Source organism: Paramormyrops kingsleyae, chromosome 10 (genome assembly GCF_048594095.1).
Source record: "Paramormyrops kingsleyae isolate MSU_618 chromosome 10, PKINGS_0.4, whole genome shotgun sequence".
In the NCBI taxonomy this organism is placed as follows: domain Eukaryota; kingdom Metazoa; phylum Chordata; class Actinopteri; order Osteoglossiformes; family Mormyridae; genus Paramormyrops; species Paramormyrops kingsleyae.
Genome location: NC_132806.1, coordinates 32,521,740 through 32,545,077, shown reverse-complemented (window position 1 = coordinate 32,545,077; position 23,338 = coordinate 32,521,740). Strand labels below are relative to the sequence as shown.

Here is a 23,338-nt window from a genome sequence, read left to right as displayed (position 1 = left end):
ACAACTTAATGCTATATAACTAGTGTTATTCTGTAAAGTACCTTCTGAGAACACGAGTTCTTTTACATTTCTGAAATAATGGATTTTTTGGAGATTTTGTGAAAAAACTACTGCAGAATCAAGCATTTTTGGCCACAACATTCACAAAAAAACCATAGTCAACTATCATAAAAACAACAGTGTACTATATGAGGCGTACAGCTGAAAAAGATAGACACCCATTTCTTTGCCTGGAAGCTAGGGATGAAATAGGCCAAATCTATTTGCAGCTTTAGGTTAAAATAACTGCCCTATGATGGACTGACACCCTGCAGAGAGTATTTCTGCATCAAGCTATTTAACAAAGCAGCTGCTATCTGCCACCAAAATGTCCCCCAACGCCAAAAGGAACAGAAACATACAAAGCATTTGAATCTGCACACCAAACATTGTCTGATACTTTTGATACTTTACTGTAATTTTAAATGAAACATCCAGGTGATCAGTTAAGACTAAAGACTGCTTTTATCACACATAAAATAGGACACTTTATCTACATTTTTAAAACAGTATTATATAATATTTAAGTAAATATAGCGGACCCTCGAGTTATGACCGACCTGACATACGAACAACTTGGGTTACGAGTCTTACGACCAAAATTTTTGTCTTAAGTTACAACCCAAATGCCGGTCGAGGCCAAAAGGTGAATCTGCTTGTGCGATAGTGAACAAAGAGCCGAGATTCCCCAAGATGCCATAGAGGCATCAGTCTTAGCCCAGACACGCCTGTTTTAGGGCATCATTTCAATCAGTGCAGAGCTTTATATAATTAATTTCGCTAATAGCTATCAAAATGCCCCCAAAAAAGCTAGAAAAGAAGCTAAGGAAGGAAGAGAAGGTAAAGAAAGCAATCACAATGGAAAAGAAGAAGGAAACTGTGCAGAGTGGTGTTCGTGTGACCGATCTCGCTAATATGTAATATGTCCTGCATACTACTCTCAGCCACGTGGACAAGAAACGGGGCAACTATGTGAGATTGCTGTTCATCGACTACAGCTCACCGTTCAACACAATAGAGCCCCACAGACTGTTCATAAAGCTGAGGGATCTGGGTCTCAGCACCCGTTGGTGTGCCTGGGTGTTGGACTTCCTCACAGGCAGATCTCAAGAGGTGAGGACTGGCAGGTGTGTCTCTGGCTGCATCACCACCAACACAGGAGCTCCACAAGGGTGTGTACTATCCGCACTGCTGTACTCCCTTTATACTTCGGAGTGTGTATAAAGTTCGCTGATGACACGGTGGTGTTGGGCTTCATCTCTGGCAACAACGAGAAGGCCTACATGGACGAAGTGGAGAACCTTGGCACTATGGTGTCGGGAAAACTGCCTCCAGCTGAACACAATTAAGACCAAGGAGTTGGTCGTAGATTTCAGAAGGAGACAGCAGCACGATTACAAGCCCCTCATCATCAATGGAGCTCCAGTGGAGAGGGTGAGTAGAACCAAATACCTGGGAGTCTACATCTCTGAGGACCTGACGTGGCCTGAACACATCCACGCTCAGGCAAAAAAGGCAAAGCAGCGTCTGTACCACCTCAGGCAGCTGAGGAAGTTCGGGGTCTCCTCTGCTGTCCTAAGGACTTTCTACTCCGGCACTGAGGAGAGCATCCTCACTCAGAACATCTCGTCCTGGTGCGTCTTGGACCAAAAAGCGCTTCAGAGAGTGATGCGTGCAGCGGAACGCTGCTGCACGTCAGCTCTCCCTTCACTGCAGGTCATCTAAACAAGGAGATGTAGATCCAGAGCCATAAGGATTGTAGAAGACCCCTCTCATCCTGGGAACAAACTGTTTCAGCTTCTGCAATCAGGCAGAAGGTTCCGCAACATCATGGCCAAGACAGAAAGACTCAGAAAGAATTTTTATCCTCAGGCCATTCGACTCCTCAAACAGGACACGCCCCCCTCTCTCTACACTGTATTATAGTATATTATTATAGTACTTTTATACTATACTGCACAGCAACCATCTCAGGGTCATCATTCCATACAATGTACTTTAACTTTATAACTTATAACTGCATATCACATATCTGTAAATCTGTTTCAAATCCATATTACTGTATATTCAAAGTTCTATTTTAAAAATTTGATTTATTTCTCCTTTTTATTTCCTTTCATATCCTTTGTAACAGTTGCACAGTCAAAAGAGCGGTTCGGGATACATTTCACTCCATGTTATACCTGTATGACTGTGCATGTGACAATTAAAAGAATCTAGAATCTTGAATCTTGAATATACAGAATGTTGACATCCACCATCTCGACAATCTTACAAAGAAAAGATTTGTATAAGGAAGCGAGTGTTGCTAAAGGTGTTACTCAAATTAGTAAGTCATGCTCAACAGTTAGACGAGGTAGAAAGGCTATTATTACTGTGGATAAAGGAAAGGCGAGTGAGTACACTAGGAAAATTATTGGTGTTTCTGTTAAATTACACACATTATACAACCCTTTGTTAATATGAATAGGTTAGTTAAGGAGGGTTTGGGGAGGTTCAGAATGCATTATGGGTATTTCCTTTCTTATGGGAAAAATAGTCTTGACTTACGACCAACTTGAGTTACGACCAGCCTGTGTGAACGAATTGAGTTTGTAAGTCAAGGGTCCACTGTATAACCAAAACAAACAATTATGACTCAAACTACTAATAGCGTTATACAGTATGTATACAAATCTCTCGCACTTATACAAAATGCATAGGGGTACAATTTGTATTTGATTTCCTGATCTAAATTTTCTAAATTTAAAATTAAAAATGTGGTGGCTTAATGGTCAGGGAAGTGCACCTGTAATTGAAAGATTGCTGGTTTGAATCCCCGACCAGCAAGGCACCACTGAGGTACCCTGAGCAAGGTACCGCCCCCAAGCACTGCTCCCCGGGCGCTGAATTAGCTGCCCCCTGCTATGTCACGACGTCACATATGGGTTAAATGCAGAGGATACATTTCATTGTTGTGTGCTGTGGTTTGTCAACAATGACCACTGATCACCAAATTCTAAAATTAGTGCATTACCAGTTAAATTAAAATGAGAAGCTGAAATATGAGTCACTACCAGACCACTCATCACTGACATATCACCCACCGTATTAAACAGAACTGACTGCTTATCATAGAGGCTGAGCCTATGAACACCCACCTCCTCCGAGGTCCTTTCACACTGAAACTGCCAGTTAGGCCAAGGCTGGGTGTCCCTCTTAATGCGATGCCATGACAGCTCAGAGGGACTGGACTCTGGCCCACTCGTCCATCTCTCTGTGTTGTGAGCCACCCACTGCGTCTCTCTGTACAGGCTGCAGGTTTCATGCGACATGCACGAGTGAGCCAGTTACTCACTTACACCCACAGGCAAGGGGACGATTCTTAAGAGAAAGAACCAGCTGTGAGCTGCATATTAAAGTAGCCAAATAAGTACTGATCATATATTAAAATTGAGTGAGATAGATAGATTGATAGACATACAGAGATAGAGAGATTAGTAAAAATCGAGGGTTGAAATGAAAAAGATGGTTGACCCACTAACAAAAAAGTAGCTAAAGGTATTTCTCTTTCAATGTGAACAGGTTGTAAGATTGAAATGTAAAGAAAACAATCAACGCTATCACAACTAACCGCGTGTCTGCGTTTGACAAGTTTTTTTTTTTTTTATCGTATTATTATAACTTAAACCAAGCATTTGCAACGCGTAATTTATTTTGCAAAACAATATCAGAGGTAATAAAATCAATATCAAACTGGAATTGCTGGTAGATGGTTAATATGAGAGGAAGCACCAACAGGAGGCGCTGAATCCATATAAAATGTTTGGAGAGGGTTTTTTAATGCAAAATTACATTCGCCCATTAATAGTGTAGTAATATTTGCAGTACTTTAAAATGACACGAAATTTTCATTGAATGTTTGCAGTACCTTAATATTACATACAGGGTTCGTCGACCTGTCCATACACGGACAAACGTGCATTATGTATGCTACGTTTTAAATACCGTGTCTGCACACTGTCCGTCAGCCATGGTGCTGACCAGGGCCATGCAGAGACGTTTCGAGGGCCAGGTGGTGCTCGACTGGGGGTGGTCCCTCACGGTAAATTTTGTTTGATCGTCAAGTGATGGAAAGGGGGCCCACGGGACCACAAAGGGAGGCAAAAGGGACAGGGCAGTCAGGCACGCGCCCCTGCAAGTCCCCGGTGATGACCCCTGATTACATGAAGCTGTATTCTACCGCATCTTTATGCTTTGTTATTTCTGTGATGTTTCTTTGGCTGTTTCTTCTTGTATCTATTGTAAGTTGACCGTTGACAATATCCGGCGCTTTCTTTTTAAAATTTGCTTCCGAATTTGCTATATCACAAATCACATACTTTATTGGATTAGTTTGTGCAAATAACTGTCATCGTTTTGTGACATTTTCATTTCAATGCTCCATAACACTGCCGCTCAGACAGGTGAAATCTATGTATGTTGTAAGATATTTCTTATCAGAAATCCTGATAAAATGTCATTGACAAAAATCGCTTCCTCTGTCACAGCACTGGTGAATCCTTATTTGTCAGGTGTCACAGACAGAAAGTGAAGTTGTGCAAATGACAGATTGTGTTTGAAAGAAGTCCTCAGTTTTCTGTAGTCAGGGAAAAATGTTCAGCCCGTATGTCTACATGCATGGGTTTGCATGGGTTTGTAGAACCCTTTCAAACACGGCTGCGAACTTGTCCGGTGGGCGCCGCGGTTTCGGCCTCGCGCCGTAAATCACGGAATCACTTCCCGAAGAAAGTTGACAGCGCGAGCCACGCAGCACGTCGGAGCGAGGCGGTACGCGCGCGGAGAAAGCGCCGCTGCGGGCGGCGCGAGAGGAACGGGCAGATTTGAAGTACGTCATTAATATGGCGCCAAAAGACTTTTAAGTGTGAGCGTTATTTATTTATTTATTTATTTGGTAAGGTTGCAGGAGCTCGCATACGCCTGTGCGATCTCACAGGAGGGAGGTGGGGGAGAGGGAGCGCAAGATTGAAGGGGGGAGGGAGCAGGATGAGATAAACGTTTTGGTAGCAGCGCGTTGCGAAACTAAACTGATCCGACTTGCGCGCAGCCTTTTTTTTTTTATTAAACATTAGCCTTTATGCAAAATCAAGAAAAGGGACCAATCAGTCTGACGAAAATTATAAAACTGATAGAGGAAACCATCATGGACCTAGATTAGTAATAGAAAATGCCGCATGATTAGCTCCGCGCTAACTAAGGCGGGCTAGTTTAGCCAAGACTATTAGCTAATAATCTGTATTTCGGAGGGGGTCGCTTCAAAGTCAGGTATAGGAAACATACCACCTAGATGCGAATAATAACTGCGTAGGCGGTGTGCTGCGCTCCTTCGCCAAGCGCCTGCACCTCCCCACCTAGCTAGCCAACCTGCTACCCAATGAAAGTGCACTTAGCAGAGCTAGCTAGCTGCCTACTTTAGTTTTACTCCTAGGGGAGCATCCAAGGCTGTCAGCGGATCGGCGTGGGATGCTAGCTAACGATACTGCTAACTATCTCCGTAGGATTATCGCCACTAGCGATGATCGCCTGATTTTGCACCGCCGTCCATTGCAGATTCGGACTTTTTTCGACCGGCTTCCCTAACTGCTTACCAGCGAGGTAGGAATCCCGCCTTTCTGGGCTTTGCTTATCGTTGCATTTATTTTGTAAGATAAGTTTGGATTTTGTGGAGAGCCCTGCAGACGGAGTTGCGGTGAGATGAGCGTGGCATGGGCAGCGCGGGATGCTGCTTGGATGACGGTGACAAGTAGCCGGCAGTGCTTAACTTTTTACGGGGGTCTAATGTCGCCCAGCTTTAGTTAGATCTTTAAATTTTAAAAAGCTACAGTGTGGGCGATGTGCGGGTAGACGGGCTGCCTGGGCTCGGTGCGTGAAGGCGGGCGGGCAGCTGTGCGTCTGTCGGGTCTCGGCGCCGCACAAGTTATAGTTGCGCGAACTTGCAGCCTGAGCGGCTGAGCACCATTTCCAGGGCGCATCGCGCAGTTTAGCGGATGCATGCGCTGCTCTCTCTACCCGCTCGTGTCATACGCCGAGGTACCGGCTGCGTGTACCTGCAGCTGGCGGAGAGGCACCGCTGCCGAGCCGCGCTCCCTTCGCGGTGGGGGGCGGGGGGCGCAGCTGAAGCGTGACTGGATCGTTTGGGAGGGGTGAGCAGGACACGCTACGCAGCGATCTGCTGCTTCATGAGATGCTGGTTATTGAAAGCGAAACGGGGCCGGAAAGGCGCGCCGGGCTCCCCGCGAAGACGGCCGCCGCTCCCGGTGTGCGCTGCGCCGCGCTGCACTTCGCAGGGCCGCCCCTAGGGGGCGTGGCTGCTGTTTACCTTCCCGGAGTCTGACCCACAGCAACCCTCCCGGGGACTCCCAGCAGGCCTGCGTTTCATGTCCTTTTTAATTGCGCTTGATGAAATGGATCATCGCAGTAAGGCGATGCTTCCAGCCAACAAGCAGTGCCTCTTCCTTTTTTGGTAGCGTATCTGGGGAATTGGGTTGAATAAGTAGATGGAGCGTGAAAGCTGGCTAGCTCGCTCTCTGCAGCGGATATAAATGTCACCTCTGCACTCGTGGTTTGCTTTTCGCCGCCTTCTGACAGGAAGGAGACTGTTGGGCTGAGCTTCAGATGTATTAGGGCAGTGAATCGTTGCCACAAGCATGTGGACTGGGTGGAGAGTGACTTCCTCACATCGCCAATAGCATCCTGTTCGCTGGGCTGCTCCACCCGGTGGGAGTGTTACAAATGAGGTGCAGCTCTGCCCCCACCATTAGGCTCAGATCTGCATGTGTGAGGCTGTGGGGGGCAAGGGGTCCAGCTCTCCTTTGCCAGAAAAGCTCACCCACGCGCCCCTGAGCTGTCTCGCCGTGGAATGACACGGATGATCTGGCGATGGCCCAGATTGCTCTTAGCCTGGCTGTTTGCGGTCCTGTGCCGCCAGAACCTTCGATCGGTATGGAACGTCGACTCATGGATAAATGCCCTCTTCCGACTCATAATTTTGTTGTTTCTTTTTTAAATGGGAAGCATTGTGGTCAGTTCAGTGAGGATTGACCTTTCTCTCCTGAATATTTTATGTGCAAAAATACAAATTAATAAAAAGAATGTGTCTGCTGAGGTGAATGTTCAAGCTGGGATTTTTGTCGAAATGGTCAGAATGGAAATCGGCAGCCAGGACGGATTTTAAAGCTGTTAGTTCTGACGTCCACTTGGCGGTTCCTCCGCTTCTTCTCAAGGTCCCTGCCGTCCCTGATCATTGTCATCTGCTGTCACCCCTCAGTAATGTGGGGGCTTTTCAGTTTCATTGGGAGCTTCCTCGGTCTGTGTGTCGACTTTGCAGGAAAGTCAGGAGTGATTTGGAGACACACACACAAACACACACGAACACATATAATGTTTATTTTTGAAGGAAACATTAAAATGCAGCACAGGTTGGAATAATTTTTGCTGTTTTTCAAGTGCAGCAGTTGGTGATGATTTATTTATTAAAACTGTATTTTTTTTTCCCCCTGCTCTGCTGATGGCTCTTACAGTCCTCTACAGCAGCAAGGTCATCCGGAGATTTTGCACCGATTGCCAGTGCCCCCACCAAAGCACCCCCCCCCCCCTTGAGTGTGAATGCAGTAGGGTCAGCGACAGCACTGCACGTGCTCCTGAATGGGGAGTAAATTAAAAGCACAGGTGCAGGAAATGATGGTAATGGTGTCATTCAGACTGCTGGCAGAGTCCCATGGAAAGGGCTGATGTTTACACAAAAGAGCCGAGTGCTAAGTGGCCTGTTCCGCTCCATGCTGATAACGTATTATGCCGACAAGGTGGGTCGCTGGTTCGAGGATGTCGCGGGGGTGGGGAAGGTTCAAGTGCCGCTTTTCATGCTGAGCTTTGGCGCAGTTCCAGCCTCTGGAGAGGGTGACATCTGCACGGCTTGTGTGGCTTTGTGGGCAGGCCGGATGATGAGGATGATGATGATGATGATGCTGACGATATTGCCGCTCTTAGCTAGTTTTACTGGAGCTTTATCCTGAAGCTGCCGGGGTCCCGGCGCTTGCTGGAGCCTACGTTTACTTTCTCGGACTGAGACCTTCACCTCCCCATGCGGCGCTGCCCCCTATTGGCCATGCCAGTGAGTGCGATGAGGGCTTGGGTTGGGCCCTCTGGGGAATTGTGGTGAAGCCGTTACTTTGTGGTTGTGTCTCGCTTGACGCCCTGAGAGTCGTTACTTTGCACCCCACTGCCACCCCCGTGTCATTGAGAATAAGAGCTAAGTTTCTAGAACTTTATTCAGGTATTCCTTCTTGCCACGCAGCAGTCTTCATTTGTGGTCCTCCTTCCTATATTTTGTTTTCCATTCCTCAATGAGGCATGGCTTTGTGTCTGGGTAGCTAATGTTAGTCAATGAGATTCGCTGTTACCAAGCTGCGCTGGGCTACCTTATTTTCTCAATGGTTCTCTTCCCATCTGCCGCCACGTTCCGTGCCCTTGCAAGGCCTGGGTCTATTGACAGCTTAAACCGCAGCTGTACTTCATTGCCTTCTAGTGTCAGTTTTGCCTCACAGATCTTAATCGCTTTGGAAAGGATGCTGATTACAGTCAATTTATGGCGTAAGGTGCCAAATTAAATTGAATTGGAACTGAAATTCAGTGCTCCATAGTTCTCCACTTGTTGTGCACCCTGCTTGATAAATGCTTGCTCTGCAGCACTTGACACAGGAAATAATTTGATGTAGAGCAGAGATCTTTGGGTTGGGAAGCTGGGGGAGAAGGGGGAGAACTGGAGTCATTATCGGAGCTTCCTCAAAGGAGGAGATGATGAAATGATGAAGTGAATCAATGCAGTTTTTTTTAATAATCAGAAAAGCTATTGCTTTAAATGGGCTGAGGAGTGGAGAGAATACTGTAAAGGGCTGAGTGAAATTTTGGGGAGGACTGTGAGTTTGGGCTGCTGCAGATTCCCACTTCAGTTTGGCTTTTCTATCGGATAGCCCTTGTCTTTCTGACAGTGCAGCGCAGTGCTGAATGCAGTGCTGAATGAAAGCGCGCTCTCACATGCTTTTGTTGCTGAAATGGTGTTTTTGTCCCGGGCAGCTTTGAAACCCAGCTGATCATTAATGAGAAACTAATCCTGTGCTTGTATTTTGGAACTGGATCAAATCACCTGCATTTTTATGAAGTGAGTGACATAAATGCCCCTGGTGGGATTTTTGGTTTGGAACCTTGCAGTCACGAAAGGGGCATACGGGCACATTTGTAGGGAATTGGCGTGCAGTCGTTACCAAGGGGACACTGGCGGGGCGGCCGGCCGCACTCACTGACAAGACGGGTCTCAGCGGCTGCACTAGTTCAAGCGGCGCGGTAATGTAATCCAATTTGGCCACAGTTAAAAGCACAGCATGCTGGTTCCCCACTATGGGGACGGCAGGTACGTTTATCTAAGCCCCTTTCTCCTCTGCTGAGTCGTTTGCTTTATGATGTGAGGTGAACACAAAGAGCCGCCTTTGGAAACTCTGCCAGTTCACCGTGGCACTTTGTGGCATAAGGGGAGGACAGTGTTTTATTCAAACCATTCCTCAATGAAAAGCCTTATCTATGGAATAGAAAATGTTTTTTTCTATCTCCTTTTGGTTAGCTGCTGCGTTGTAATTTTTATTTTTCGGTGCATGAACTTCCATGCCCTGCTGTGAGGAAAGTGTCTCTGTTTGAGTTGCAGTTCCGTCTCTCAGGTGCTAAAAAGCTGTTAGATGGATTTGTCCTTGGGTGTGAAACTGCCGCCTCAGGAAATGGCCCCGGCTTTCGCGCCTGGATTTTGCTTTTAGCTGCGTCCTGTGACGCAGACGACTGGAAAACAGGCTGTCAGGGGGTCGGCTTGTGCCGCCACAGCCATGTGTTTGTAACGTGCTGCATGCCGCACGTGTCCGTAGCTTTGGGAAAAAAGCATCTGCTGAATAAAGTGAATGTGAAGACAGCAAATGTAAAATGGCCAGAGGAGACCCCCCCAGGGGTGGCTGGGGAATGCCCAATTAGATGGACCTGAATGCAGTTACATCTTCAGGATGGTTCGAGGCCTCATGTGTTTAAGCATACCCGACATGGGTGCCGGGTCCTGCTGTGACTGGCTCAGGAGTCTCGCTCAATTGCTTATTCCGCCATCTTTTTTCATACCCCCCCCCCCCCTCTCATTTTCCCCCCCAACAGATGGAGACTGAGAATAAGAGGAGGAAGTACTCGACCAGCAGCAATGAGTCAGACACCACTGACAGTAAGTAGATACTTTGCCAAGAAGGCGATGGTTGCGGGAGGGACTGTGGTCAGCCGACCCTTATTAACCTCTCCGGAGTGAGTCAGCTCAGCCTCCGATGAGTGGGGGTGGGTGGGGGGGGGGGGCAGCAGTGCGACAGCTGCCTATGTTAGCGGGGTGGACTGAGGGAGAGCCGGGGGGTCGGGTCCTTACTCTGGTTGCTAGCATGCTGATGCTGAGTGACTCCATGGAAATCCTGTGCTTTCCATGGCAACTGGGTTTATGGATCATGCCCGATAAATCGCCTGTTTGGGGCGGCGGCGGCTGGAGTATTTTGGGGGGATTTTTGTCATGTCATCTCATGTGCCGTCTGTAGGACTCATGTTCGTTGGGAATGTGTGATTTAAACTGTGCTTTTGTGCCTCTGTTTTCTAAACTCCAGTCCCAGTGTCTAAACTTTCTGATCCAGCTCCTAGTTGGTCTCTGTTTGGCTTAATTGACACCGTATCCTGTTTTGGATTGAAAATGTCTCTAGTGAACCTATGTGCCGATGAGCTGTCGGCCTTTGAGATGCTATGAGCTGTTGCTGTAGGTTTCCTACCGCGGCGTTTAATCTCTAACACTCTGTGGTCGGAGAGGTGTGAATTATTTTTTTTTTGGCATGTATGTATAAAATGTTGTGATCAAGACATGACTTCCCCTTACTGGGAAACCTGTCCGTTCCACGTCAACTTGAATTTCAGGCCAACTGCCAGCGCCGTTCCCATCGCCCTCCCCCGGGTCCGAGAGAACGATTATCCGGAAGCGTGGACTTACTGCGTCCAGACAGCAGGGCTGTTTGCTCTGACCTCTGTGATTGCTCGCTTCTGGTATAAGCAGTAAGCATCCAGCCATGAGCCTGATGACCAAATGAACATGTGTAAACTGGCGATTTCAGTGGGCTGGTGGAAGGACTTACCCAGAACACTGTAGGGGGTGTTTTTTTTTTTTACCTCTTCCTGTAGTCAGCAAAAACCTAAACTGAAACTGTTAGAACTCGTAAGTTATTGTGAGGATGTATAATCAGGGATGGACATACTGTAACTGGTACACATTCACCTTTTAAAAGCTATACATGCGACAATCAATTGTGGTAACAGTGTAAATGTGTGTTTGTGTGCATTTGTGCTGATATGAAAACAAAATATAATGCGTTATAATCTTTATATGCTAACTCTACTTCATTTGTGGTATACAGGTTAAAATGCAAGGTATTTTCTTGTCATAGCAGCGCAAATACACATAAAATAAGTACGTGTTTGCGTTTTTACAAACAATCGATTGTCGCACGCATCGTTCTTAAAGGTGAATGCGTACTTGTGCGTCCATCCCTGTGTATAATGTTCTGTGGCCGTTAGAGTAGGTTATGTTAGGTAAAAACTGAAAATTGGCCTGACCTTAGATATAATTTAGAACGTGGCTTTATAGCGCCCTCTGCTGGGCTGGTACTCTGCCCTGGGTGGTTTGCTGATTTGCACCCATAGCTTCGGGACAGGCTCTGGACCCCTGTAAGCCTGCATAGCATAAGCAGATATAGTAAATGGATGGATGGCTTTGTGGTTGTATTCTGGGCGCAGTGTGTGGCTCGGCGGGGTAGGACGTTGGGCTTGTGACTGGAAGGTCAGCGGTTCACTGTTGGGCTCTTGAGCAGAACCCTAATGCTTTTCAGGGCTTCTACGAGAAGATTGAGGGTGAAATTGGTGAATATTTTTGGTTGGACAGAAACAAAAAATCCTTGCATTTCAATAGATAATTTCAGGGCAGTTTTTGGAAATAAAAATAATAATAACAATAACAAGGCATAGGTTAGCAGAAAAAAGTAAAAAAATATACTTGATTTTCATTAAAAAACTTATTTAAGTGTGATATCTGGGCAGAGAAATGAGAGGTTGAATCTGCAGTGATCTGGGCCAGTTATGACACTTTTCTCCAGTGCTTACCTGCCTTTACCTCATTATAAATGCTGACTGGGGAGTGAGCTGATAATGACAATTCAAGGTGATGCTGTGATTTGCTAATCCACAATTAGTAATCTAATTAGGGAGTAGCAGCAGAAACCCGCATGCACTGCAGCCCTCTCTGCATGCACTGCAGCCCTCTCTGCATGCACTGCAGCCCTCTCTGCATGCACTGCAGCTCTCTCTGCATGCACTGCAGCCACCCCTGGGTTATGGTCAGCTTGCTCTCTCATATAAGTAACAGCGAGTGACTATATTGGACTGAAGGGCATAGTGAAAGGACAGAACAGACAAAGGGCTTGCGATCAAAGGGTTTAATAGACAATCACTCAGAAGTATGATCATAACGGACACTGCTCCATCAGCAGGGTGGCCTGTGTGGTAGGAGGTCTGTGACGATGGCCAGTTTGACAGTTTGGTTCCGCATCTGGCGGGATGGGGTGAATGACACTAATGGGGTTCCGCATCTGAGAGGATGGGGTGAACTACACTAATGGGGTTCCGCATCTGAGAGGATGGGGTGAACTACACTAATGGGGTTCCGCATCTGAGAGGATGGGGTGAATGACACTAATGGGGTTCCGCATCTGAGAAGGTGGGGTGAAGGACACTAATGGGGTTCTGCATCTGAGAGAATGGGGTGAAGGACACTAATGGGGTTCTGCATCTGAGAGAATGGGGTGAAGGACACTAATGTGGTTCCGCATCTGAGAGGATGGGGTGAAGGACACTAATGGGGTTCCGCATCTGAGAGGATAGGGTGAATGACACTAATGGGGTTCTGCATCTGAGAGGATGGGGTGAATGACACTAATGGGGTTCCGCATCTGAGAGGATGGGGTGAATGACACTAATGGGGTTCCGCATCTGAGAAGGTGGGGTGAATGACACTAATGGGGTTCCGCATCTGAGAGGATGGGGTGAATGACACTAATGGGGTTCCGCATCTGAGAGGATGGGGTGAAGGACACTAATGTGGTTCCGCATCTGAGAGAATGGGGTGAAGGACACTAATGTGGTTCCGCATCTGAGAGGATGGGGTGAAGGACACTAATGGGGTTCCGCATCTGAGAGGATAGGGTGAATGACACTAATGGGGTTCTGCATCTGAGAGGATGGGGTGAATGACACTAATGGGGTTCCGCATCTGAGAGGATGGGGTGAATGACACTAATGGGGTTCCGCATCTGAGAAGGTGGGGTGAATGACACTAATGGGGTTCCGCATCTGAGAGGATGGGGTGAATGACACTAATGGGGTTCCGCATCTGAGAGGATGGGGTGAAGGACACTAATGTGGTTCCGCATCTGAGAGGATGGGGTGAATGACACTAATGTGGTTCCGCATCTGAGAGGATGGGGTGAATGACACTAATGGGGTTCCGCATCTGAGAGGATGGGGTGAAGGACACTAATGGGGTTCCGCATCTGAGAGGATGGGGTGAAGGACACTAATGGGGTTCCGCGTCTGAGAGGGTGGGGTGAAGGACACTAATGGGGTTCCGCGTCTGAGAGGATGGGGTGAAGGACACTAATGGGGTTCCGCGTCTGAGAGGATGGGGTGAAGGACACTAATGGGGTTCCGCGTCTGAGAGGGTGGGGTGAAGGACACTAATGGGGTTCCGCGTCTGAGAGGATGGGGTGAAGGACACTAATGGGGTTCCGGGTCTGAGAGGATGGGGTGAAGGACACTAATGGGGTTCCGCGTCTGAGAGGATGGGGTGAATGATACTAATGGGGATCCGCGTCTGAGAGGATGGGGTGAATGACACTAATGGGGTTCCGCGTCTGAGAGGATGGGGTGAAGGACACTAATGGGGTTCCGCGTCTGAGAGGATGGGGTGAAGGACACTAATGGGGTTCCGCGTCTGAGAGGATGGGGTGAAGGACACTAATGGGGTTCCGCGTCTGAGAGGATGGGGTGAAGGACACTAATGGGGTTCCGCGTCTGAGAGGATGGGGTGAAGGACACTAATGGGGTTCCGCATCTGAGAGGATGGGGTGAACACGAATCCAATTGAGCAGTTGAAACGCAGGCATCCGTTCCATAAGCTGAGAACTTCAGCAGCTGTTTGCTGTGTCAGTTCTGTCACGTGTGTCTGTCTCCTGGTTCATGCGGCTTGCAGTGGATGATCTTTTTTCTAATTTGATGCAGGTCATGTGACTTCCTGGTCAAAGAGCTCCAGGAACACAGGCACCAACAGCACCTGGGTGCGACAAGAGCAGAAGAAGCTTTCAGAGGTGAGTCTCCTGCGGAGGAAAGGTAACGTCTGGCCAGGAGATGGCTGAATCAGGAATCTGTTATTCACGAGCGTGCCCAGGAGTCCTCTTAAGGATGATTCATGCGGCGAGATGTTGAATCTATGCCGTAGGTAGCTGTGTACCGTATGCCGTAGGTAGCCGGGTGCCGTATGCCGTAGGTAGCTGTGTACCGTATGCCGTAGGTAGCTGTGTACCGTATGCCGTAGGTAGCTGTGTACCGTATGCCGTAGGTAGCCGGGTGCCGTATGCCGTAGGTAGCTGTGTACCGTATGCCGTAGGTAGCTGTGTACCGTATGCCGTAGGTAGCTGTGTACCGTATGCCGTAGGTAGCTGTGTACTGTATGCCGTAGGTAGCTGTGTACCGTATGCCGTAGGTAGCCGTGTACCGTATGCCGTAGGTAGCCGTGTACCGTATGCCGTAGGTAGCTGTGTACCGTATGCCGTAGGTAGCTGTGTACCGTATGCCGTAGGTAGCTGTGTACCGTATGCCGTAGGTAGCTGTGTACCGTATGCCGTAGGTAGCCGTGTACCGTATGCCGTAGGTAGCTGTGTACCGTATGCCGTAGGTAGCTGTGTACCGTATGCCGTAGGTAGCTGTGTACCGTATGCCGTAGGTAGCTGTGTACCGTATGCCGTAGGTAGCTGTGTACCGTATGCCGTAGGTAGCCGGGTGCCGTATGCCGTAGGTAGCTGTGTACCGTATGCCGTAGGTAGCCGGGTGCCGTATGCCGTAGGTAGCTGTGTACCGTATGCCGTAGGTAGCCGGGTGCCGTATGCCGTAGGTAGCTGTGTACCGTATGCCGTAGGTAGCCGGGTGCCGTATGCCGTAGGTAGCTGTGTACCGTATGCCGTAGGTAGCCGTGTACCGTATGCCGTAGGTAGCTGTGTACCGTATGCCGTAGGTAGCCGGGTGCCGTATGCCGTAGGTAGCTGTGTACCGTATGCCGTAGGTAGCTGTGTACCGTATGCCGTAGGTAGCTGTGTACCGTATGCCGTAGGTAGCTGTGTACCGTATGCCGTAGGTAGCTGTGTACCGTATGCCGTAGGTAGCTGTGTACCGTATGCCGTAGGTAGCTGTGTACCGTATGCCGTAGGTAGCTGTGTACCGTATGCCGTAGGTAGCTGTGTACCGTATGCCGTAGGTAGCCGGGTGCCGTATGCCGTAGGTAGCTGTGTACCGTATGCCGTAGGTAGCTGTGTACCGTATGCCGTAGGTAGCTGTGTACCGTATGCCGTAGGTAGCTGTGTACCGTATGCCGTAGGTAGCTGTGTACCGTATGCCGTAGGTAGCTGTGTACCGTATGCCGTAGGTAGCTGTGTACCGTATGCCGTAGGTAGCTGTGTACCGTATGCCGTAGGTAGCTGTGTACCGTATGCCGTAGGTAGCTGTGTACCGTATGCCGTAGGTAGCTGTGTACCGTATGCCGTAGGTAGCTGTGTACCGTATGCCGTAGGTAGCCGGGTACCGTATGCCGTAGGTAGCCGTGTACCGTATGCCGTAGGTAGCCGTGTACCGTATGCCGTAGGTAGCCGTGTACCGTATGCCGTAGGTAGCTGTGTACTGTATGCCGTAGGTAGCTGTGTACCGTATGCCGTAGGTAGCTGTGTACCGTATGCCGTAGGTAGCCGTGTACCGTATGCCGTAGGTAGCCGTGTACCGTATGCCGTAGGTAGCCGTGTACCGTATGCCGTAGGTAGCCGGGTGCCGTATGCCGTAGGTAGCCGGGTGCCGTATGCCGTAGGTAGCTGTGTACCGTATGCCGTAGGTAGCTGTGTACCGTATGCCGTAGGTAGCTGTGTACCGTATGCCGTAGGTAGCCGTGTACCGTATGCCGTAGGTAGCCGTGTACCGTATGCCGTAGGTAGCCGTGTACCGTATGCCGTAGGTAGCCGTGTACCGTATGCCGTAGGTAGCCGTGTACCGTATGCCGTAGGTAGCCGTGTACCGTATGCCGTAGGTAGCCGTGTACCGTATGCCGTAGGTAGCCGTGTACCGTATGCCGTAGGTAGCCGTGTACCGTATGCCGTAGGTAGCCGTGTACCGTATGCCGTAGGTAGCCGTGTACCGTATGCCGTAGGTAGCTGTGTACCGTATGCCGTAGGCTGTGCCGTAGCCTGACTCACATCTCCCCTGAAATGTAATTAGTGTGTGTAGAGCTCATGCAAAAGCAGTGGCAGTAAACTTTAAACTGATTCTTTAAACGTATACTAGATAATCTTGAAAAGGTCATTAAAATGGCGAAGTGAAAATGTTTTAGTGCAGCTTAAGTCCCCCCTCGCTCAGCCAGCTAGCATTGAGGTGGTGCAGTCGCAGAGTGACACAGGCACTCTGGCGTACACGTGTAAATGCTCACCACATGTAGGCCTCGGCATAAGCTCTGCCTTTCGAGGAGACGTGGAAAACGCCAAATACAACTCTGATCAAAGTTAAAAGAGGATGTGTGACTGGTCAGCTATGCATTCAGACCTCCATGCCAGGTGGGGGCCACGAAGGTTTTGCACGTCGGACCCCAGACTGGGCGGGTCGTCTACTTAAAAGAGGAACAGCTGGATCACAAGTAACGAGAGACACTTTTCACTGTCGAAAGAGCCCATCACAGTTTGAGACGTTTTTCAGACGGACATGAACCACAAGTATCATTCAGGCTTTAGATCTTGCTTCAGTTTGCCTTAATTCTCTTTAAACTGAAATAAGATGCCATTAAGCAGGCAATAATTATTTCTAAGTCAGGCATTTGCGATGTAACTTTCTGTGTCTATATACTCAAGTTTCATTGGTCAAACCCTTGTCTTCCTGGCCCTGCTGAAATGGAAGCGGATGCTTAACAGCAACAAAATGTCACCAACTACGTGGGAGGGTGTCCAGAATCTGCTGATACCCACTTATGGCGCACCAGCTGGGCAGGGGAAGCGGTCGAGCAGCTGGGGTGGCAGTGAGTTGGCGGTGCCCTGTTCTGGATACATCCGGAAAACAGCTGGGGTGGCAGTGAGTCGGCGGTGCCCTGTTCTGGATACATCCAGAAAACAGCTGGCCGAAATGCGGAAGGTACATCGCTGGAGCTCGAGCTTAGTGAGACCTAAGCGAGGACTTTGAAGATGCTGTATAGCTTATTCTGTCAGACTCATTATGAATTCTGCCTCTTATTGTTGATGGTGGACTTCCGTCTCTCGGGAAGCTAATGTCTGGGCGATTTGGATTGACCGGAAGCATAGCTTGCGGTATGATTTATACAGGTGGTCCTCGCTTTACGATGGATACCCTTATGATATTTCAGGTTTGCGGTGGTTTGATGGAGACGCATATTCGGTATTCATCAAACTTGTAATCTGATTTGCGATATGCCGTTCGATAGCGATGACGGGTGACTGCAGCGTTCGTGCAGCCGCACGTCCAGTCTCTGCAGCGATCGCAAGCGTCAACATCTCATGCGGCGTTTAACAACATGTCATACAGTGTATTTTCCCTGTGTGATTCATCATGTAATATTCAACTTATGATATTTTCAGCTTACGGTGGGTTCAGCGGAATTGTGGACCATCTGTATTCATTCATTTTATAATCTGCATTGCTAATTAAGATGCATTTTTTAATCCAAAGCTTCCCTTGTCTTACAGGTAAAATGACCTGATTTCATTAGTCCATTTAACATGTAGTATTCATGCATAATATGATTATAATATGCTGAATTGAGGATGATCTTCAAATACACAAGATAAATTTGCAAGCTTCAAGCAAGCTAATTTAAACAGTCTTTAGGCATGTACAGGAAGTACTAGTGTGACTCTTGATGTGTGGGTGATGTGTATGTTTGCATTGATGTGCGGGTGATGTGTATGTTTGCATTGATGTGTGGGTGATGTGTATGTTTGCATTGATGTGTGGGTGATGTGTATGTTTGCATTGATGTGCGGGTGATGTGTATGTCTGCATTGATGTGCGGGTGATGTGTATGTTTGCATTGATGTGCGGGTGATGTGTATGTTTGCATTGATGTGCGGGTGATGTGTACGATTGCATGGATGTGCGGGTGATGTGTATGTTTGCATGGATGTGCGGGTGATGTGTATGTTTGCATTGATGTGCGGGTGATGTGTATGTTTGCATGGATGTGCGGGTGATGTGTATGTTTGCATTGATGTGCGGTGATGTGTATGTTTGCATGGATGTGCGGGTGATGTGTATGTTTGCATGGATGTGCGGGTGATGTGTATGTTTGCATGGATGTGCGGGTGATGTGTATGTTTGCATTGATGTGCGGGTGATGTGTATGTTTGCATGGATGTGCGGGTGATGTGTATGTTTGCATGGATGTGCGGGTGATGTGTATGTTTGCATTGATGTGCGGGTGATGTGTATGTTTGCATGGATGTGCGGGTGATGTTTTCATTTGAAATTACGTTTTCCCTTTGGTACTAGTGTTCCTCGCCCTCCGCAGTGCCTCCTGCTGCCTCTGCAAATGCGTTCTTTTGTCAGGCGGCGGTCTGTCAGGCGGCAGTCTGTCAGCCAGCGGTGCTGTAGATGGGCTGGTGCCCCATCCTGGGTTGTTCCCTGTCTTGTGCCTGTAGCCTCCGGGATCAACTTCAGACCCCCAGTGACCCTGAATCAGAGAAGCGGTTACAGAAAATGGATGGATGGACATAATACTTAAAATAAATCCTATTGTTATTTTATCGGCTGTTGTACCATGACAGTCTTCAGCAGAGTGGGGGACGATGGCTTCAGTCATTGCTTGTTGCCAAGGCAGCAAATGTACAGAAAAGTCCAGAGGATAATGCACCAGTTTGCGGGACCCTGTGGTTTTGAATGATTATGCCGGTTTTCACTGGGAAGAGCAGCAGGTGTGTAGCTCTGCTTGTGAATGAGAGGCAGAAGATTTGTGGCAGAGTCCCTGCGACTCGTAGGAATACAGATGCTGAAGTGGTCAGTGAAGCACAGAGCCGACAGACCAAGCCAAGGTGTCAGGCCGTCGAAGACGATGGATCCCCTAGGTGTGCTTGGGGCAAGCTGCAGTGTTTATGTAGAACTTTTACAGTCCCTCCATGCCTGGAATAGAACCTCCATATTTTGCTAATTTAGCCTTTTTGACCAAAGATTGATAACTTTTGGTCAAGCACACTGGGTCTATGTGTGTTCTAAATGCCAAGGTGGTCTGGCCACTTCGACTGCGGGGTTCACTCTGAATAAGACGTGTCCCGGAAGATCAGCAAATATTATCAACAGCATCATTGAAAAATTACATTAAAGCTTATTGGTGAAGTTTTGAGCCCTGACACTGTACGATCAGTGAGGGTGTTACCATTCACAGTCAGTCTGACTTCTGGATACCTTTATACAATGCAAGCAGATGATTTGCGCAGACTCTTGGAGCCGGTGGTTTACATTACCGAAGTTTAAGGAGAGGTCAGACCTTTACTGCTCACCAGTGATCCCCCAGTCATTCTGGCTCCTTACTGGGAGCTTGTGTTGGGAGGCAGCATTGCTGTCATTGTGGGGTTAATATTCATCAAAATTATACATTCCATTGCACAGAATCAGAAGCGGTTTGCTTGCCACTGTCTCGCCAAAGCCTCAAAACAGAAGAGAGACTCAATAGACATGGCGTGCTTCTTCGGTCTGCTCTGCATGAGTTAAGGGCTGAATACAAATTCAGTCCTTTATGGAGAGAATCTCTACATGGCTTTTCTTTGTAATTCATCTACCTTTAAGAATAGTGTTTGTCCGGATCCCACCAAAGCCAAGCTGGAGGGGGGGTGTGTATCTCAGTCCCACAGTCCCGCTCCCTTGCCTAACGACAGCTGCTGAAGTGTTTCCTGAAGTGAATGTTGGCACGGCTGTGACCAGAGGCCAGCCTGGTCTCCCATGCCAACGCCGTGACCCCACCCCCCCCCGGGGATGGCATCCGTGCCCCTCTACATTTTGATGATGATTAACCCCGTTTTACTGCTGAGGCAGAGTCATCGCTCTCGTAATGGCGAGGGGGACGTGCAGTTGTTTGTCGTCCCCTGTACCGGTGTTTGTTTGCTCGGCGAGTAGGACTGCCAACCTGTAACTAAGCTGTTTGACTCCATGACCAGATCATTTGATTGCCTTTCATATTGTGACCGTCTACCAGTTATCATGGCCTCCAGTCTGTCTCCTGCCGTCACCGCAGCGCTTTGTCGAAGCCGCATGCCTGACTTGGCTTTGCTGTTAATCCCGCATCTGTCGCCCTCCCTCTCGTCAGGAGCATCACACACATGGTATGGAGTCGTTCTGCAGGTAAATGGCAGAATCCGTTAAGACGAGCTTCTTCGTATAGCAGTGAGGAAGTTGGCAGTGCCCGGCTCGCTGCAGTGAGGAAGTTGGCAGTGCCCGGCTCGCTGCAGTGAGGAAGTTGGCAGTGCCCGGCTCGCTGCAGTGAGGAAGTTGGCAGTGCCCGGCTCGCTGCAGTGAGGAAGTTGGCAGTGCCCGGCTCGCTGCAGTGAGGAAGTTGGCAGTGCCCGGCTCGCTGCAGTGAGGAAGTTGGCAGTGCCCGGCTCGCTGCAGTGAGGAAGTTGGCAGTGCCCGGCTCGCTGCAGTGAGGAAGTTGGCAGTGCCCGGCTCACTGCCTGCTGATAAAGTGCTTCTGCTGATGTACTCGGGAAAGACAGCGATGTATTTTGCAACAGGATGTGTGAGACTGATCAGATCAGAGCCCCCGGCTGTAGGACGACGGGGGTGTAAACATGCTTTAATGGAACAGCCTTTCACAGTTCATGGCCTGTTGAAATGTCACCTTAGTATGGAAACTGTTTTGCTGGGGACGTTTTTGCCTATTGAGTGCTTCCTGTTTTTATTTTATTTTTTTTGGTTACGTGGGTAGCGATGTCCTAGAGCAGTTGAGCACTGTCTGGAAGGGAGCAAAAACGTGGACTGTCTGTGTCCCTGAGGACCGGATTGGGAAGTGCTGTCCTCCAATGTGTTTCTCTTCCTTGACAGTAAACAGCATGATGACTGAGCAGGTACCTTCCTTTGCATGCAGTTATTGCATCATGGACCCCCCCCCCCCCCCCCGCAGTGTCTCTTCCTGGCCCATTAGCTCAGCACTTACTGTGTTTCCTGGTCCCTGTGGTCACCGTCCCGTGTGATGAGCAGCTCTGACTCCCTAACTCTGTCCCAGCAGGTGTTCCGGACCGACTTCATCACCGCCATGAAGCTGCCGGACTCCGCCCAGCTCAGCTCGGATGACTTCTACGTGCTCTCAGACCCCTGGAGGCAGGAGTGGGAGAAGGGCGTCCAGGTGCCAGCCAGCATGGAGGCCATCCCCAAGCCTGTGGTTAGGTACTAATGCCCCCCAGTGGTGAATCTTTACTCACATACAGAAGCATGTAGAAATATGCACACTAACTAGAAATGCTTGCGGTGTAAAATGTACAAATTAGTCCGTACAGGCAAGGTACATGTGATTGTAGGACTGTGTTTCCCAATTCAGTCCTCGTGGACCCACAGAAAGTCCATGTTTTTGCTACCAGAACCTGGGAGGGAGCAAAAGTGTGGACTGTCTGGCGGGGAGCAAAAGTGTGGACTGTCTGGCGGGGAGCAAAAGTGTGGACTGTCTGGCGGGGAGCAAAGACATGGACTGACTGTGGGTCCCCAAGGACTGGATTGGGAAACACTGCTGTAGGATTAAATGGAAATTCACTGGGCTGGATTCCAAGCACATTTCCCAGTCCATAAGAGCAACCCCCCCTTTTTCAGCTTGATCCTTTTGGGATTTTTAATTCTCACCTCTGCATTGTGAGAGAAGGGGGAATGCAATTGGTGGCCCGTCGAGGCCTGTGTTACCCGACACTGCAGAGTGTGTGTGTGGTTTTGACAAGTCAATCAGTGAAGTCACTATTTATTTATACAGCACATTTAAAAAGAGTCCCAGCTGACCAAAGTGTTGTACAATGACAAAATCAAAAACCTGTCAAATAGGAGAAAAAGAAAAAAGATATAACATGGCACCATAAACAAAAACAGACTGACACTGAAATGTATTTAAAAAGGAAAAAAATTAAATACATAAATATTAATAATACATACATAAAAAAAAAAAAAAGATATGATATACTGTGACCCTGGTTATGCATATGGAAAAAGATTTTAAGGTTTTAAGCTTAGATTTGAAGCTCTCTGTAGAGGAAGCAGACCTAACAGGCAGGGGAAGACTGAGTTTGCGACCGAGCACAGAAAAGGGCGAATAGGAGACCCCTTCGTATTTAAATGTGTTTGTGGTTTTGTGGGACTAGTTTCAGTTGTTCAGCTGGACATTGAATTGCCTGTCTGTTGGGTTTTCTGTCTGGGGGACAAACATACTGGGCCACAAGCTAATCCTGGTTTTTCAGAGTAAAGGAAGATTTCCCTCAGGGTCAGCCTGCTGTCGCGACCAGCGGACTCACACTGAGCACAGCGACAGAGTCCTGGGTAATTCTTCAGGTTTGCCATGTTAGGCTGAGCGAAAGCCAAAGGTCAGGAAAACCCACGTAGAGAATAAAGCAAGAAAAAGCTGAATGTCACTCGGTTCAGTAGCCTTGGGGACACATTCCTCTGTGGGTTTGCTGTGTGGTGGCATATAGAACCCAAACATCCCAGCAAGATGTGGGCAGATGTGGGCAGTGGTGGCTTGATGGTTAGGGTAACGCACTTATAATTGAAAGATTGCAGGTTCGAATCCCCCACCAGCAAGTCACCACTGAGGTACCCTGAGCAAGGTACCGTCCCCAAGCACTGCTCCCCGGGCGCTGAATTAGCTGCCCCCTGCTATGTCACGAAAGTC

At 48.6% G+C, this 23,338-nt stretch overlaps 1 protein-coding gene across 4 annotated transcripts in view; it reads left to right on the top strand.

Annotated features, from left to right (window-relative positions):
• The first annotated feature begins 4,840 nt into the window (after nt 1-4,840).
• Nucleotides 4,841-23,338, top strand: part of LOC111847948 (protein Jade-1-like) — a 49,236-nt gene continuing 30,738 nt past the window's right edge. For 2 of the 4 annotated variants that reach the window (XM_072717685.1, XM_072717682.1), the window contains exons 1-4: nt 4,988-5,673; nt 10,258-10,321; nt 14,452-14,537; nt 21,701-21,858. In XM_072717685.1, coding sequence (XP_072573786.1) covers nt 10,258-10,321; nt 14,452-14,537; nt 21,701-21,858 — 308 coding nt within the window. In that variant the 5' untranslated portion in view covers nt 4,988-5,673. Of the gene's footprint in view, nt 4,943-4,987; nt 5,674-10,257; nt 10,322-14,451; nt 14,538-21,700; nt 21,859-23,338 lie in introns of those variants that run through there. The other 2 variants (XM_072717683.1, XM_072717684.1) reach the window with 2 other exon arrangements.